General features: G+C 41.0%; 1 protein-coding gene across 6 annotated transcripts in view; it reads left to right on the forward strand.

Annotated features, from left to right (window-relative positions):
• Positions 1 to 14,922, forward strand: part of hdac5 (histone deacetylase 5) — a 61,275-nt gene that overhangs the window by 1,428 nt on the left and 44,925 nt on the right. For 2 of the 6 annotated variants that reach the window (XM_046070380.1, XM_046070390.1), the window contains exon 2: positions 8,698 to 8,857. The exons of 1 other annotated variant lie outside the window; for it this stretch is intronic. Coding sequence is in view for 3 of the 5 variants with exons in the window: in XM_046070390.1 (XP_045926346.1) it covers positions 8,836 to 8,857 (22 nt within the window). In the remaining 2 variants the exon portion in view is untranslated. Of the gene's footprint in view, positions 1 to 8,697; positions 8,858 to 10,780; positions 10,854 to 14,252; positions 14,570 to 14,922 lie in introns of those variants that run through there. 3 more of the 6 variants (XM_046070399.1, XM_046070368.1, XM_046070372.1) reach the window with 3 other exon arrangements.

Here is a 14,922-nt window from a genome sequence, read left to right on the forward strand (position 1 = left end):
ATCTAGATATGCAACCCCAAATTATCTTATAGAGGGTAGGCACGAATAGCAAACATAATTTAACGATGTAACATTAACCAATCAATCATCAGTTGCATCGTTTACTGAAAGAAACATGTAATAAAATCAGACATGTCAGATATTTGAAAAATAATATTATGGACCTCCCAGTGATTTTCGTGAGGTTGAATAATCCTGCTTTTAAAATAGGACCAGGCATCTATATACCTCCTCCCTCCATCTCTGTTGGAGGTTTTGTGGTTTAGTTTGCTGTGTCTTCTCTACCATTCCTCCCTTACAATATAAAACTCGTCCGCTGACTTTTATGAACTAACAGCAGTCCGTAAAATCCTTGGTGACAAATACTTTTCCGCGCACAGGGGTTTCAAACCATAGAAACTGTATTGAAAAAAGTACTGTAAGCTGTGCATAAAAAGACTTTACAAATGGAGTTTAGGTTGGTTGAGGGGAAAGAATGTGAAGGATTGGCCCTACTCCCAAGTGGCAACATAAATTTGCGGGTCACTGTGGTTTAAAAACATCTACAATTACGACTTGGTGGCTCCGACACCATAGAGTGGCTAAAAGCGTGCCATACTGGGTAAGTAAAAAAGGGGCCATTTGATGAGACGTAAAACATACCTCCATGTTGTTGTATAATTGGAAAAGGGCTATAGCCTAATGCAATGCTAATACTGTAGATTAGAAATATTAAATAGGCTACCCTGAGCTCATGATAACAGTCTTACTGGGTTTCATTTATTCAAGAGGGAACCTGTGGGTCTGAAAAGTGAAGCCACCCGGAGGTAACTTAAACTTGCATTCTATTGAACGGCCAGCACTCCTCTTATTGCAAAAGAAGTCTGGTTCCATTAGAAATAATGGTAAAATGACCCTACTTCTCACTTGATTTATTACCTCAGTAAACACTTTCGTAATGACTTTTGGCCTCAATCATTAGTTTCAGTATGATGTTCATTTAGTAAATGATTGTCCAATTTAGAGGAAAATAGAAAATAAAGCAGACTATGCTTCAGTGTGTTACTTCCTAGAGGCTGAAAATTTGCTACCATGGCAACCTGTTAATCAGGCTAGAGGCTACTCGTTTCCATTGCACAGTGTAAATTTAACCAGCACTGCTGAAAAAGCTTATTAGGGTACAGCTATTAATGTTTCCGGTAAGTATGTTTTGTTTTAAGCATGTTTTTAGCTAGCCAAAATTAGCATCCCGGTTAAAATCACAGTTAATGTGAATTACAGATGCACCTTGCTAACCAAGCGAGCTAGTGTCACCGTCTCCTGCAAATGTCGTCACGTCTGGTTCCTGGTTGCAAAAAGTCAACATGGCGGCTGCCTTAATGTCAAACTCGAGACTTCAAAACGGCCGTCCACAAACCAATGTGTGACGTCACAGTGACTATTTCCTCTTCTTTTATACAGTCTGTGATTTCATTCAGAAAAGGCATAGCATATCATCAGGGGTGAGTCGTGCACAGTTTAAGGCTGCAACTAACAAATATTTTCATTATGGATTAATTTGTTGATTATGTCCTTGATTAGTTAATCTTTTGCTCTGTAAAATGTTGAAGAATGCCCATTCTAGCTTCCTAAAGCACAAGGCAATGTCTTCAAATGTCTGACTAATAGTCCAAAACCCAAGATGTTCAGTTTACTCTAACATAAGACAAAGAAAAGCAGAAAATCCTCACAATTGAAAAGCTGGAACTTTGCAACCAATTTTTCAAATTAGTTTTGACGTAATGCATGATGGCATTCTAATGGACACATCTGGGGCATCTGGGAAGTTTAGAAAAGGAGAAGAAAATCAACCAATGTGCCTCTGATGTCATAGAATAAAAGCGTAGGCCCAGATCATTTGGGGGAGATAGAAAAGTAACCATTTAAATAATATGAAAGAGGAAATACCAAGACAGAGGGAAAGAGAAGAAATAATCCAACACAACCAAAGGACATAAAAAAGCAATAGAAATAAGAAACAAATGGACAAAATAGAGGGATTATCTAACACATCACAAACCAGTGCTAAACATTTTGTCGCCTCTCAGTGCTGTTTGGGAATGCTGAAGTCCCACAGTCGCATAGAATGAAAACTTCCATAGTGCTTTGAAACGTGTACTTTAATGATGACAGCTGTTTGGATATGTTCAGTCACAGAGTATGTGATGATTTGGGTAGGTGACATTTAATCACTAATTCCGCTCGTTGGTAATACCTCAACGAACCACAGCAAACCAGTTCACCACCAAACACTTCTTTAAACTGAAACTTCCTTCTGTCCTTCCTTCCAGTGCATCACATAATTGTAAATAACATACACTCATAAATTATTTTTTGTTGTATAGCACATCTGGCCATATACAAGAAAGTAAATTGTCAGGACCAGCCCTATCTAGATATTCTTTTTGTTCAACCAGGCAAAGTCTCTGTGGGCCTGAAAATGTAGATGCCTGAAGAACGTCGCTAAATGTGCTGGTGAGAAACCTTCTTCTTGGCTTCATGTGCCACTGAGCAGCTGTCATAGGAGTGGATGAAGCTTCCCAGGCTGTATCCGGTTCTCTTTATGCATCCATGCCTGACCCCCACATCAGTCTGGTTGGAAGGATGGTGGTGGTGGATTTTCAGCTGAGACTAGAGGTCAGACCCTACTGGTCAAGGGTCACCCCATTAATTACATTAAATCTTAAATACACAAGAGCTTTAAGGGCCATGCCACTGACTTCATGCTATTCCGCTAAGGACTAGAGACATATGTTGTGTGAAAACCCAGATGTTTAATTTGCATGAACATGAAATGTTTTCTGTTCATTTCTTTTGATTTCCACTCTGTGGCCCGGATCAGACGGTGTTGTGATCAAGTTTCTGCTAATATGACAGTTGTTACTTAGCGGCAAACCGAAGATTACAGGATGACAGGACAGCTGATTCGGTGGTTACCTAGCAACGTGAATACAAATGCAGCGCACTGCTCTTTTCCAGATTCAACCAAAAAAGGCATTGCTCTGCGCCTCAAGTTTTCAAACCTGCAAAGTGCTTTCTGTCTGATTGAGGCCTATCTCTTCTATTCTTCTGTTCTACTCTATTCTTCCAAACTTTCTGGCTTGTAACCTTGTCGCTGGTTCCATATGTCTGCTGGTAACCAGTTTAACTGATGTGTGATTATATAGTATAGCCATATAGTCTGATAATAGCCCAGCAGAATAAGAATGCCTCATGTTACCAACTCAGTTGGAAGAGACTGGCCCGATAATCTGTTTAATAGGATAATATTAGTGTCTTGTAACCATGTAAACATTTAATCTGATTGTTTGTCTTTGGTTGGAATAAATATATTCACATGCGGGTAACATTAGGTGACGTGAACAGGTTTCCGGGTCGGATAGAAACATAACAAAACAAAACCGGTCTGTGACTGATACAGCTGACTTTGCGTCACAGGTGTAATATAGGATAGTGAAAGTCAGGACCCCCACAAGGGGTCACAAGGTAAATCTGAGGAGTAGCAAGATGATAGACAGTAGAAGTAGAGAAAACACATCTTTGCTTTAAGCTTCATTTGCTGATGAAGCAAAACACGTAGCTCGCACTTGCATAATAGATGTCCGTAATTTTAAAGCTGGCCAGGACGTGAGTTTCTTCGGTGTGCGGCAGGCCTCTTCTCTTTTTTTAGATTCAATTTGCTGTAATGTTAAAGACATGGAAAAGCACTGAACCCTCACATTTGACAATGAATTGATTATTCAAATAGTTTCATTTTCTGCCAATTAATCGACTAATCACTGCAGGTCTACGTAAAACAGTGATCTTTAATACGCAGTCCTGAAATCACTTGTGAAAGGACAGCTACTGTGTGTGTGTGTGTGTGTTGGAGTATGTGTGTATTTGTCTCCTTTCACCTTGAGCCTGTTGAGAGAGAGAGAGAGAGAGACAGAGAGAGCTGAAAACCAGTGAGAGCAAGAAATATGAAGTATAAACAAATCCTGTTGGAGGCCGACTACGACTCGGACTCTACATCTCGTTCTCTCACTCGCTCACACTTGCTGTTTGTTTAGGGAAGAGGTGCTCAGGTGAACCGTTACCACGGCAGCCAGCTCCGTGGTTGCCAGGCAGCACTTCCTGCTCCTCTCCAGAGTGGGAGGGGCCAGGTATTTTAGGAAATGATGGTGTGAAGAGGAGGAGGAGGCGGCACAGAGAGAGAGAGAGAGAGAGAGAGAGAGAGAGAGAGACTTATATTTCTTGATGCTTTGGCAGCACTGAGACATGTGGGAGCTGGTTGATATGTTGGAGCATGTTTTCTCTGTCTTTCTGTGTGTTTGTGTGCGTGGCATTGGGCTAATGGAGTAGTTGGCCAGCAGGTTAGTCTGTCACAGCTAGTTAGCTCCATATCCAGAGTACAGACAGACACACAAACACGCGCTCACCCATAGCATTTCATCCCATTATCTAGGCTCTGACACTGTTACCACGGCACTCAGCCAAGTTGCTGTAGTGACACAGACTTCCTGTGACTTCTTTGGAGAGTTGAAGAAGAGCCACATGCAGCATTTGCCAAAAATAGACAGACCAGTTGGAACCAGGATAATTCATTATTTTAACCCCACTGGGGCTGCATCTAATGATTATTTACATTATTGATGAATCTGACCATTATTTCCACACTTAATTGATAAATTGTTTGGTCTATAAAATATGAAAATATTAAAAAATGCATTTCTCAATTTGCTAAAGCCCAAGATGACGTCTTCAAATAATTTGTTGTGTCTGACCATCGTTGGGTTTGACATCTGAGGACATCATCTTGGGCTTTAAGGAATTGTGACCAGTAATGTCTCTAGAGCAAAGAAAATAATCATCAGAGGAATCCTTGATGGAGTTTATACTGCAGGCTGTGTTGTTTCCTCTAGAGGTTTCCGACCCTCCTGTTGAGGCTGAAGTACATTGCCAACTCGATTGCACAATGTTCCTTTTGAGAAAGTTTTTTTTTTTTTTGCTTTGTTTTTGCTAACTCACATTTCAGCTAGCATGATAGATAATCTATGAATCGTATTAATAGATTCTGGATTTTTCAGTGAGGTGGGTGGAGTATATACTTATTTTAAGACTTTTTAGCTGAGTAACTGAACTTAAATCTATATAAGACAGGTTTTATTTTCAATTCAAAATACTTTTAAGTGCTAAAACTCGCCAACTAGATCTTTATTATGAAATTACTGGTGGTTGTGTGGTAATGTTTCGTGTTTCAGACTTGAGAGGAAAAGAATATTTGTATTTAGGTTGGATGTAAGGAGGTCATTGAGGCACTCCATTTTAATCAAAGGTGTTTTTTTTAACCCACTTGTGTATGTAATGGGGTGGACCATTACATACACAAGAGGGACATAATATTAGTATCACCACAACAAACTACATCTTTAAAATGTAGCACAGTATTGAATCACAGAGCCCATTAGGAGCTTTATTGTAATATTTATTGCACGGCTGTTGTTTTGGAGTGCATTTGATTGTACAGATGTGCTCTATTAACTTTAAAGAGCAGTTAACTATAAAAATAAACTTTTATTTTTTTTTGAAAAGGAGTTGGAAGAAGTAAAACTTATGTACTCCTACCCCTTTAATTCTTACATTCCTTTCAATTAACAATTTTTATATTATTATTATTATGTTTATTTATATATCTATATATATTATATTATATATTATATATATTATTATTTTTATTTACACAATATTAAAGTGACCACTGACAAGTATTTATTTATCTAAACTCGATAATGTACCAAAACAAAGATACAACCAAAAAACTGTACTGTAGCCTGTGTGGACAGTACACAGTGTACTTTACATGTAGATAAGTTTATTTGACATGTAAAACATTAACATTTTACCAGTTTACTGTACCTGTAATCCAGTTTATTGTAAACCATTTGGGACTAGTTCCAATGCAGTTAAAGGCATGGCAAAGAGAGTGGGTCGAGGTGACATGATGATGATGATGATGATGAAGAATCCACCCACAGAGAGATGCCCCCCTCCCTCAGTCAGAGCATTAAACGCCTGGGCTCAGAGCCAACAGACCTCAGACAGACACGCTGTCTGTCTCTGTGTGTGTGTGGCGTGAGGAACAAACGAGTATGTGTTTGTGTGGAAACACAGGCTGAGCCGAGGGGAGTCTGAGCTAAACATGTTCCTTTTAAATCACATTACAGCTAAGTAGCCTGAGCATCACCCATGACACACGGACACACAAAGGCCGTCTGACAATCATTTAGGATGTCGGGAGTCTGTGACGTTTTTCCATGTGTCCCGGGTTCTCTCTCACTCTGTCTCTCTCATGTGTACATGCACATACAGTACACTGTACAAGACCAGTAGGTGGCACCAGAGGACCAGGGAGCCACAATAAGCAACAGGGTGCAGCTTGTTTCCCTAATGCGATGTAATTCCTGTGCAAACATGATGTTGGTTCAGGACACAACACAAGGAGGAATCATTCAGAAAGGTAGACCAGTGAGACACCGGTTAAGTTTAGGGTTAGAAGTTAAAAGAAGGGGGGGGAGAGATGATAAGATGCTACGGTAAGAAAACAGAAAAATTTGGATAAAAAAATTCTAAATTAAACAAGAATAATATGCAATATTGTGGTTTATTCTGTCCCAGTCCTGCATTTTTTAAGGATTTAAATCCATTCTGGCTCTCATCATTATCAGTGCTAATTATTATTCCTACTATTTATTCTGCTGTGAATGGAAAATGAATAAGAAAATCTGTACAGGCGCAACTAATAACACCAAGTCTTTAGTCATTTTAATAGTTCCACCTGTGACGTGTCAAAATGTCTTCATTTGGAGACAGTAAAGGAGGAAGAGTGCTGTGAACCTGACGGCTGTCACAGTTCAGTCTAGCAAGATCTACTCAACAACAAAATAACATGTGGTTTGCAAACTGGACAGCCTGAAAAGGGAGACACTTTGGATGTGATCTGCTACCAAAAGCTACAGGAAGTTATCTGACTCCACAATAGAATGCTGGTCTTTCATTAAGGACATTTCTTCCTCCATCATTTCCTTGTACAATGGCCAAACAACAATACACGCTGACGAGAAGCCACCAGGAAACACATTTTAGTGGAAACACATTCTCTCTCGACAGCAATCCCCACACAGGCTTTATAAACGTTTCCCTAATATCTCCCCTTGTAGGAATAAAAAAAGGTTGAGCCAGGCTTTCCGTTCTCACGTGGCACATATGTAGTTTACACTGATAGTGGTGGCAGATTTACACAAAAACAACATTTCTAGCCGGTGACTGTTGATCTTTCTGATTGCTTTAGCAGATTTTATCAGCTGTAGCTGACTAGCTAGTTAGAATGATTGAATGATTATGTTGATGTAATTTTTGAGGGGATTGGTACCAAACAAATATATTTTCTTAAGTCTGTACAATATGATGTGGCCAGGACATCCTTGCATTTATTTAAAATGGTATTTTTACACACTCACCTTTAACAAATATTGCACCTCCTGCTATTTCAAAATTGCAGTAGACCATATTACGATTTTGATAAAACTTTTATTAATTAAAAAGGGGTGTGTGTGGCTCAGTTGATACAGCGCACGCCCCATGTACAAAGCTGAGTCTTTACTGCAGCGGCCTGGGTTTGAATCCAGCCTGCGACCCTTTGCTGTGTGTCACCCCGTATCTATCTCCCTCATCAAAGCAAAAAAAAAATTCTATTAATTGTTCAGCTCTAATAAGCTGAAGTGTAAACTTCCCCCAATTCAATAAAGAGCAGGACAGAGCTGCTGACATCAGCAAGCAGGATGTGTTGTCATGGGGGGGGGGGGCTTTTTAAAAAAGTAGCCTGTAACCAAAAAGATTAATGTGTTACTTGAATGTGGAATTTAGACGTTAGAGCAGATGAACACTCCTTACACTTCTGCTCTTGCATTTATTTTATTTTAGAAAAAAATTGAAACTACCTTCCAAACTCTTTATATAGAGACTGTCAACGCTTCAACAAGGGAACAAATCTGAAGCTTGACCTGCCGTGCCTAGTTCCTGTTGCTAAACCATGATTGTGGGAGGGTGGTAGCAAGTAGTCAATTGCATCAAGGCTGATCTATACTTCTGCGTCAAATCCACGCTGTAGTCTACAAGCTGCGCACCCTACGCCGTAGGCAGATGCACGCCTCCCCAAAAATGTAAATACATGTTGCGGTTCTTGACGCAGACCTCAAGAACTGTGAATGCTCGGCTTGGTAGCATCGCATTTCCTCCGAGCTCCCACAAAGTGCTCCGTGCTTTGAAACTAATTTTACAAGTGGCCAGACAAGTGGCTGTAAAACGGTGGATACATTTGTGTCACAATCCCTGCGAAATGACTTGTTTCACTATCAGAAAATGAAATCCATTCAGTCAATAACATTTGGAAAGTCTAGAAGAGTATTTTACCCCTATTCAAGTTAACTTAGGGGTAAACTACCGCCAACTAGCTGCCTATCTTTTGGCGCTGTCATTGCAGAGACACAGCCATTAGCACACACAAGTATAAATGCTCAAGATGGCGTAGGGCAGGGCATAGACTCAACGCAGAAGTATGAATCAGCCTTAAGTGTGATAAAGGCAGAATAAACAAACAGCTGAATAGCAAGTGCTGAAACTTCATTTTCTCTTTGGCAGGAAAAGCCGACATTGAGAAGAGATTCATCTGTCTGTCCATCGTCCGTCCTCCAACACATGGCCGACTCCGAGGACCCACTTTAACACACACATACACTCTGTGAAAGGGTTGGGGAGGGGATTCCAGGTTCAGCCTTCATGAATTCATCACACACCTCAGGTAAGTTTCTATCCATCTGTCTTTCTCTCTCTCTGCTGTAGTTAGCAATGGTGTGACGGGAGTGAGTCTGACTAGTTGGCTGGGTTTGATATTAGTATAAGCTTAAAGCTGTGAGGTGCTTTTACCCTGTGAGCATGGAAAAAAAGGATCCCCTTCTTTACATGATGTCTGTACTGACTGTGTCAAAGATTTGACTTCTCAGTTGAATCCATATGAGCAACGGAAGCTTTAGTCTTCACTGGGTTGGATTACGCAGTTGTGCGGTTTGTTGTTGCACTTGTCAGCCCAGTCAATTTTATAGAGGGGAACCTTATTGAGCTAGCAGCTCAGTTTACCGACCGGGGTATACCGGGGTAAATAGTGTGGCTCGTCTGAACTGAGGTCAATAACACAATCAGTCATATCATCATACTGTATGTTGCTTCCCTCTGCTGCCCTTTAGTGACAAGGATGTGTGTGTGTGTTTATGAGGATAGTGATATGGTTGAATGGGCAACCAAACGGCTTAGATCATTTCTTTCCCATTTCATACACTTCCTTTAATCTGCTTGTACATGATCTGCTGGGGAAGGTCATTTAACTTTTTCTTAATAACAAATGTAATTTTTTGGACACTTGACACAATGAATTCTCAGCATTTTGCATCATCGCCGTCAGGTGTAGTTTAGGGTTTGGGTATTGTTTTTAAATTTATCCAATTCTTTTGGAGCTGCTTCCTCCCTCGTACCAAACCGAATTACTGCAGGTGTTGCATTTTGCTGTGTCGTACTCTTTTTTTTTGATGAAGCTAAGCCAAACTTTGGAGCGTTTGCTGTGGTCCGCGATGGTCCAGGACTGGAAACAGAAGGACTCTCTTCTTCATGCTTTGTTGACATACTGCGTAACAAATGACGTGACGTTAAGCTGGCGTAGTGGTTTCAGCAGATAAGTGACAATTTTATGGACTGTAAAATGCTCACTGCAGGTCATTGGGGAGCTGAAATATGCAGAAAGTTAGGAACCAATAAGCAGAATCCAAATGCATGGGTCCAATTTGGAACTGGTTCTCGATACCTAACCCTAGAGCAGTGTCGCGCTACTGACATTCTCACACAACTTTATTCGTTCCATTCGTGTAGAGCTAAATTTCACACGGAGAATTCAGACACTCAAATAAAAGAGAAAAGATAAAGAAGATCAAAAAACAGAACAGCACACAGATTATTTAGAAGGGTTCTCACATAGAACAGGATGCCAAAAATAATCATGGGGGTGTGCCCCAGCTGAGCCACGTTTGTGTTTTGTGCATCGACTGCATTTAAAATGGAATGTGAGAGGTTTTGTGACAGACATGGTTCCATATTGTTTCCCAAGAGAGAACCTGCAGATTATTTACTGTGTTCTTGTGTTGGTGATCAACAGATGGCAGATTCATTAGTTGGGTAGCACACAATCAAGACAAGGCCTCCTCAGGTATCTTTTTTTGACACCTTTATCTCGGACTGAGCGACTGGTTGACTGACTGACTGTAAATTGGTTGTCATGGATACAGATATAGTACATAACGCACACACACGCAGACACACAGACAGCAGTGTGACTCCAGGGGTTGATGCGCCTCAAATAGAAACGCAGAGATGAGTCATCCGCTGAGCTACTGCAGTAGGCGCACACACACACACACACACACACACACACACACCTTTAACAGATGTGTTTAGTATGTGAGAACATTAGGATTTCAGACATGTTGCCTGGTCAGTCGCATCTCTCTTTGTCTCTCTCGCTGCCAAATTAATTTGAAACGATATTGTAAGACAACAGAAGAAGTCTTTAAGACATAATGGTGCTTCCAGAGAAGAGAAAAGGAAACTCGAGTCAATGTAAAACATTACGCACGTTCCTTTTCACTATTTACATTTTCTCCTCTTTCTACATGTTTAGTCTCTCTTCTTGTGAGTCACACTGAGGCGGGCCTCATTCTGCTTGCGGACACACAGAGCTGTTTACACAGGAGGTGAGGATGATGAGGGCGATGAAGGTGACAAGGAGGAGGTGGGATGTAAGGTGTTGATAAAATGATTCAATGAAATGTTACCGTTCCTGGAATGGAAACTGTCATCCCAGCAGCAGCGATGAGCCCAGAGATGAGAAGCGGATGAATACAGAGGAGTTCGTGAGCTGGTCTACTGGATCTTCACTGGTGCCGCTCAGTACTTTTTAATGTATTACCATCGGTTGCCTAAAGCCTGATTCATTCTGATGCTTTGTAATCCCTGCACTCCTGCAGTCAGTGACATTCCATTACACTCGGTTAAAACACAGGAACATATTCCTTAAAGCGCAGCCTCACTTAGGACTGAGCTGCTTTATGGAACAAACAAATGCTATAAATAGCAGCCAGCAGTTTCAATTAATAATATCCACACCGACAGTGAAGTGAGAAAAGTGAGCAGTGCAGCTTTCGGTTATAAAACAACATTTCCGTGATTCTCCTTGACATTTCCCAGTGGCGACACTCACGCTGCTGTTGGATGAACGCTTTTTGTCAGATTTGAACTTAAGTATTTCAAGAATGTATAGTAAATAGTAAAAAAAACACTTACTTACCTTACTGGGGCTTATGTATTGGACTGTTTCATGGCCCGGTCCAGTTTCTTCTTGGAGTCATTTATTTTTGCATTTTTGGAATGGATTAAACACACAAGATATAAGAAGTTAATTAGTGAGACACTTATTTATATTATTTTCATCGTTGTTTTTATCTAGAATGTGGGCACAATTATATTTGGTTCTGTAAAGCATTTTGTATTAAGAAAAGTATTATTATTAATATTATATTGGATTGCAATATTGGATTTTAGTATGAATGTGATACCTTGATCTGTCATTTATTCAATCCATTAATGATTAGTAACAGACATTACTGTTTTGTCTAAACATTGTTTCTTAGTATAATTTCCATTAGACTTGTCGTATTTAAATATGTAGGTATCAGATAGGGTTGGTCAAAAATGTTATCACAATAGAAAAAGTAATATTTTTGATATTGACAATTATCACAATAAATGTCAAATCATTATTTTTGTCAGGTTTAAAGGCTGATTTTTTGCTGAAGACAAAGACAAATAGTTAAGTGTGGTATTAAACTTTTCTTTATGGTCAGAAGTTTGTTCTGACCAACTTGATGCCAAGCAGTGGATCACTTAACACGTCTGAGGAAGAACATTCAAAACTATTATGCTTTAGTCTTTTTTCAACAAATATGCATGATTAAAATTAAGCTAAATCTTTTTTCAGCCCCTTTTCCTCAACAAAATGAAATACCTTCATAGAAAAATTAAGTGCTAATTTGTTTGTGATTCAAATGAATTAAATCAATTAAACAATTAAATGAATTTGTTATTTTGTAATTGAGGATAGTTATATTGTTTTAATTATCATTATTGTTTTATTGCCCAGCCCTAGTATCAAACCTCAGTACTTAAACATACAACCTTGATGTGGATTCCTTAGGTTTTTTATATTTTTAAAATTGTGACCAAATTCACACTTTTACTGTGAAAAATCAACCAGTGAAGTGAAGACAGTGAAGAAGAGGTCACAGTCCCCATTTGATTGACAGATGATCTGTGGGCAGTGCAGTGCAGAAACATGACAGCGCTGAACGCCTCCCTCTCAGCCCCCTCCTCCCCACCCCAGAGCTGTAGGCTTACTGCTCTCTCTCTCTGCCTATTTTTATCTCTAGCTCCTCCTCCTCCCTGGCAGGCTATTTTCAGCTATAGTCTCTCCAACAACCCCCCCCCCACCCCTACATCTCCTGTGTTAGTAAATGCTTGTCTTCTCTCCCCCTGCCTCCTTCTTCTTTAATCTTTAAAAAAACAAAAACAAAAAAAAAAACAGCCAGTCTAACAACACAAACACGCATCAAAAAAAGAAAAGAATAAAAAGGAGTGTATGATGGTGAAAGGAGGGATGGACGTGCAAGGAGTGTCCTTGTTCTCTGTCTCCTTTTGCATGTTGTGACGCTAACTAAAATAAAAAAAGCTGTTGTTGACTTTCTCCTTATCCGCCTAACTTCCTTTCCACCCAGTGATCTACTTCCAGCCTCTCTCTTTTGCTCACCCTCCTCCTTCTCTCTCTCTCTCTCTCTCTCTCTCTCAGCATTCATTCAGCAGCTCAAAGAGAGTACACATAGACGCACACACACACACACACCAGTGATTCTCAGACAGTGAATATTATTGGTCTGACCAGCAGCTGTTTCTGGTCTCTGTACAAAGCTCGACTGCAGCAGCCTGCCCCCTTTTTTTGGTGTGTTTTCAAGCGAGGCATAAGAGGACAACGTGTGATTTCTGGCTGTTCATTTTTCTGGGAAGATTCTAACTCGCCGCTCGTCTTCTGCAGCCAACCCTTCCTCTTCCCACATTTCCTCTTTTTTATTATACTGCTGTCCCTCGCCCTCCTTCCTTCCATTTCCCTCTCTCTCTGTCATTCTCTCAGCGCTTCGTTCTAATTTTGGAAGCATGGAACCTCGGGGAGCGCTCTCCCAGAGCTATTTACGTTCTCGCCTCTCCTCTTCCTCCTCCTCCTCCTCCTCCTCCTCCTTCTCTCCCCTCTCTCTCGTCAGCCAGGAGGAGAACAGCATGAGGATCCTTTGATGCAGCCGAACAGGGGAATTCGGCTTCTCCTCGTCTCTGTGTTTTTGTTGTGTTGATAGCTGCGGGAAGTGGTGAAGAGGCTGCAGCAGCAGCAGCATCACTCTCCAACCGATCCCTTCCATCAGTTAACCGCTTATGGGAATGCACGGTCCTACAGGGGGAGGGAGTTTTCATTGATTCCTTCCTCGTCTTGCTTTTGCTTGTTCAGTTCGGTTGGTAAAGAATCAGAGCGGGCTCAGTGCAGCAGAGGAAGCAAACTTTTTTTCTTAACCAGCAGGAGCCAGCAAAGTGTTCTGCATAGATCAGGACTCCAGGCGATGTAGACTAACTGACCAGAAAGTCACATTTCAGGTCACTAAAAAGCCTGTTTTTAAGCTGTACATGTCCCCCCTGTTTTAAATTTTGATTCATTCCTCGAGCCGAGCAGAGGGGAGGACTTCTTGAACCTGCAACCGAGGCTCCGTTAGAAAAGAGGAAGTGTCAGTGACCGGTCCTCACAGCACAAACTGAACAGCAAGACACGGCGGAAGCTCCAGGAAACCTGAAAGGCACAGGCTACCTGACTGAGACTGCAGCCTAAACAAGACATCTTTGCTGGATTACACAATAAAAGCACAGAGGAGTTTTCTGAGTTCTTTCTGGATTTTTTATGGGCTTCATAGTCATTTTTCACCCAATTCAGCAAATCATTTTACAACAGAAGCACAGAAAACATTTGGACGTTTTCAGTTTCGAAGTAACCGATTATTCATCTCATCCCAGAATGAGTAACCTCTGAAAGCATATTTCAGTGTTTGTTGACCCCCATCCTGGCCAAACTTGAATCCTACATAAAGTAAGACATGCCGCTGTCTCAGGAGAGGAACTGACTGGTGTTTTTTTGTGACACATTAGAGCGCTGCCTCTTGTCTTGGCATGCTGTTGCATCCCACTGTGTCAGGATTGTGCGCCATGTTGCAGACCATCTATGAGACTGAGTCCTGTTTTTCCTCTGCCAGCACAGACAGCCACCACCAGCCTCTGGAGCTCCTGAGTGGCAACAGGGGCTCCAGCGCTGCCATGCCCACTGCTGGTGAGTCATCTCTGGGAAATGAGAGATGGGGAGGGGGGCTGCTGTGTGCTCGAGGTTTGATGGGGAATCATACTAAAGGTTTGGATCCAAATGTAATATATTTATAATGTCTGGTAATTACTTTGTGTCTTGTTAACCTTTTCGTATTAAGTTTTTGTATATCACAGAAGTGGTAAATAGATATTGATGCCTGTGAATGGATAAAGGGTAAAAATAAATATGGGTGTGGAGTTGGGGGGCTCAGAGGTTTTTTTGACAGAATAATATATATGAGGATGGACAGTAGGTTTAGGTCAGAGGTTTCCTAACTGTGAGGTGCTCCTCCCCGGGGGAGGGGGGGGGGGGGGCAGTGC

Source organism: Micropterus dolomieu, linkage group LG02, assembly GCF_021292245.1.
Source record: "Micropterus dolomieu isolate WLL.071019.BEF.003 ecotype Adirondacks linkage group LG02, ASM2129224v1, whole genome shotgun sequence".
NCBI lineage: Eukaryota > Metazoa > Chordata > Actinopteri > Centrarchiformes > Centrarchidae > Micropterus > Micropterus dolomieu.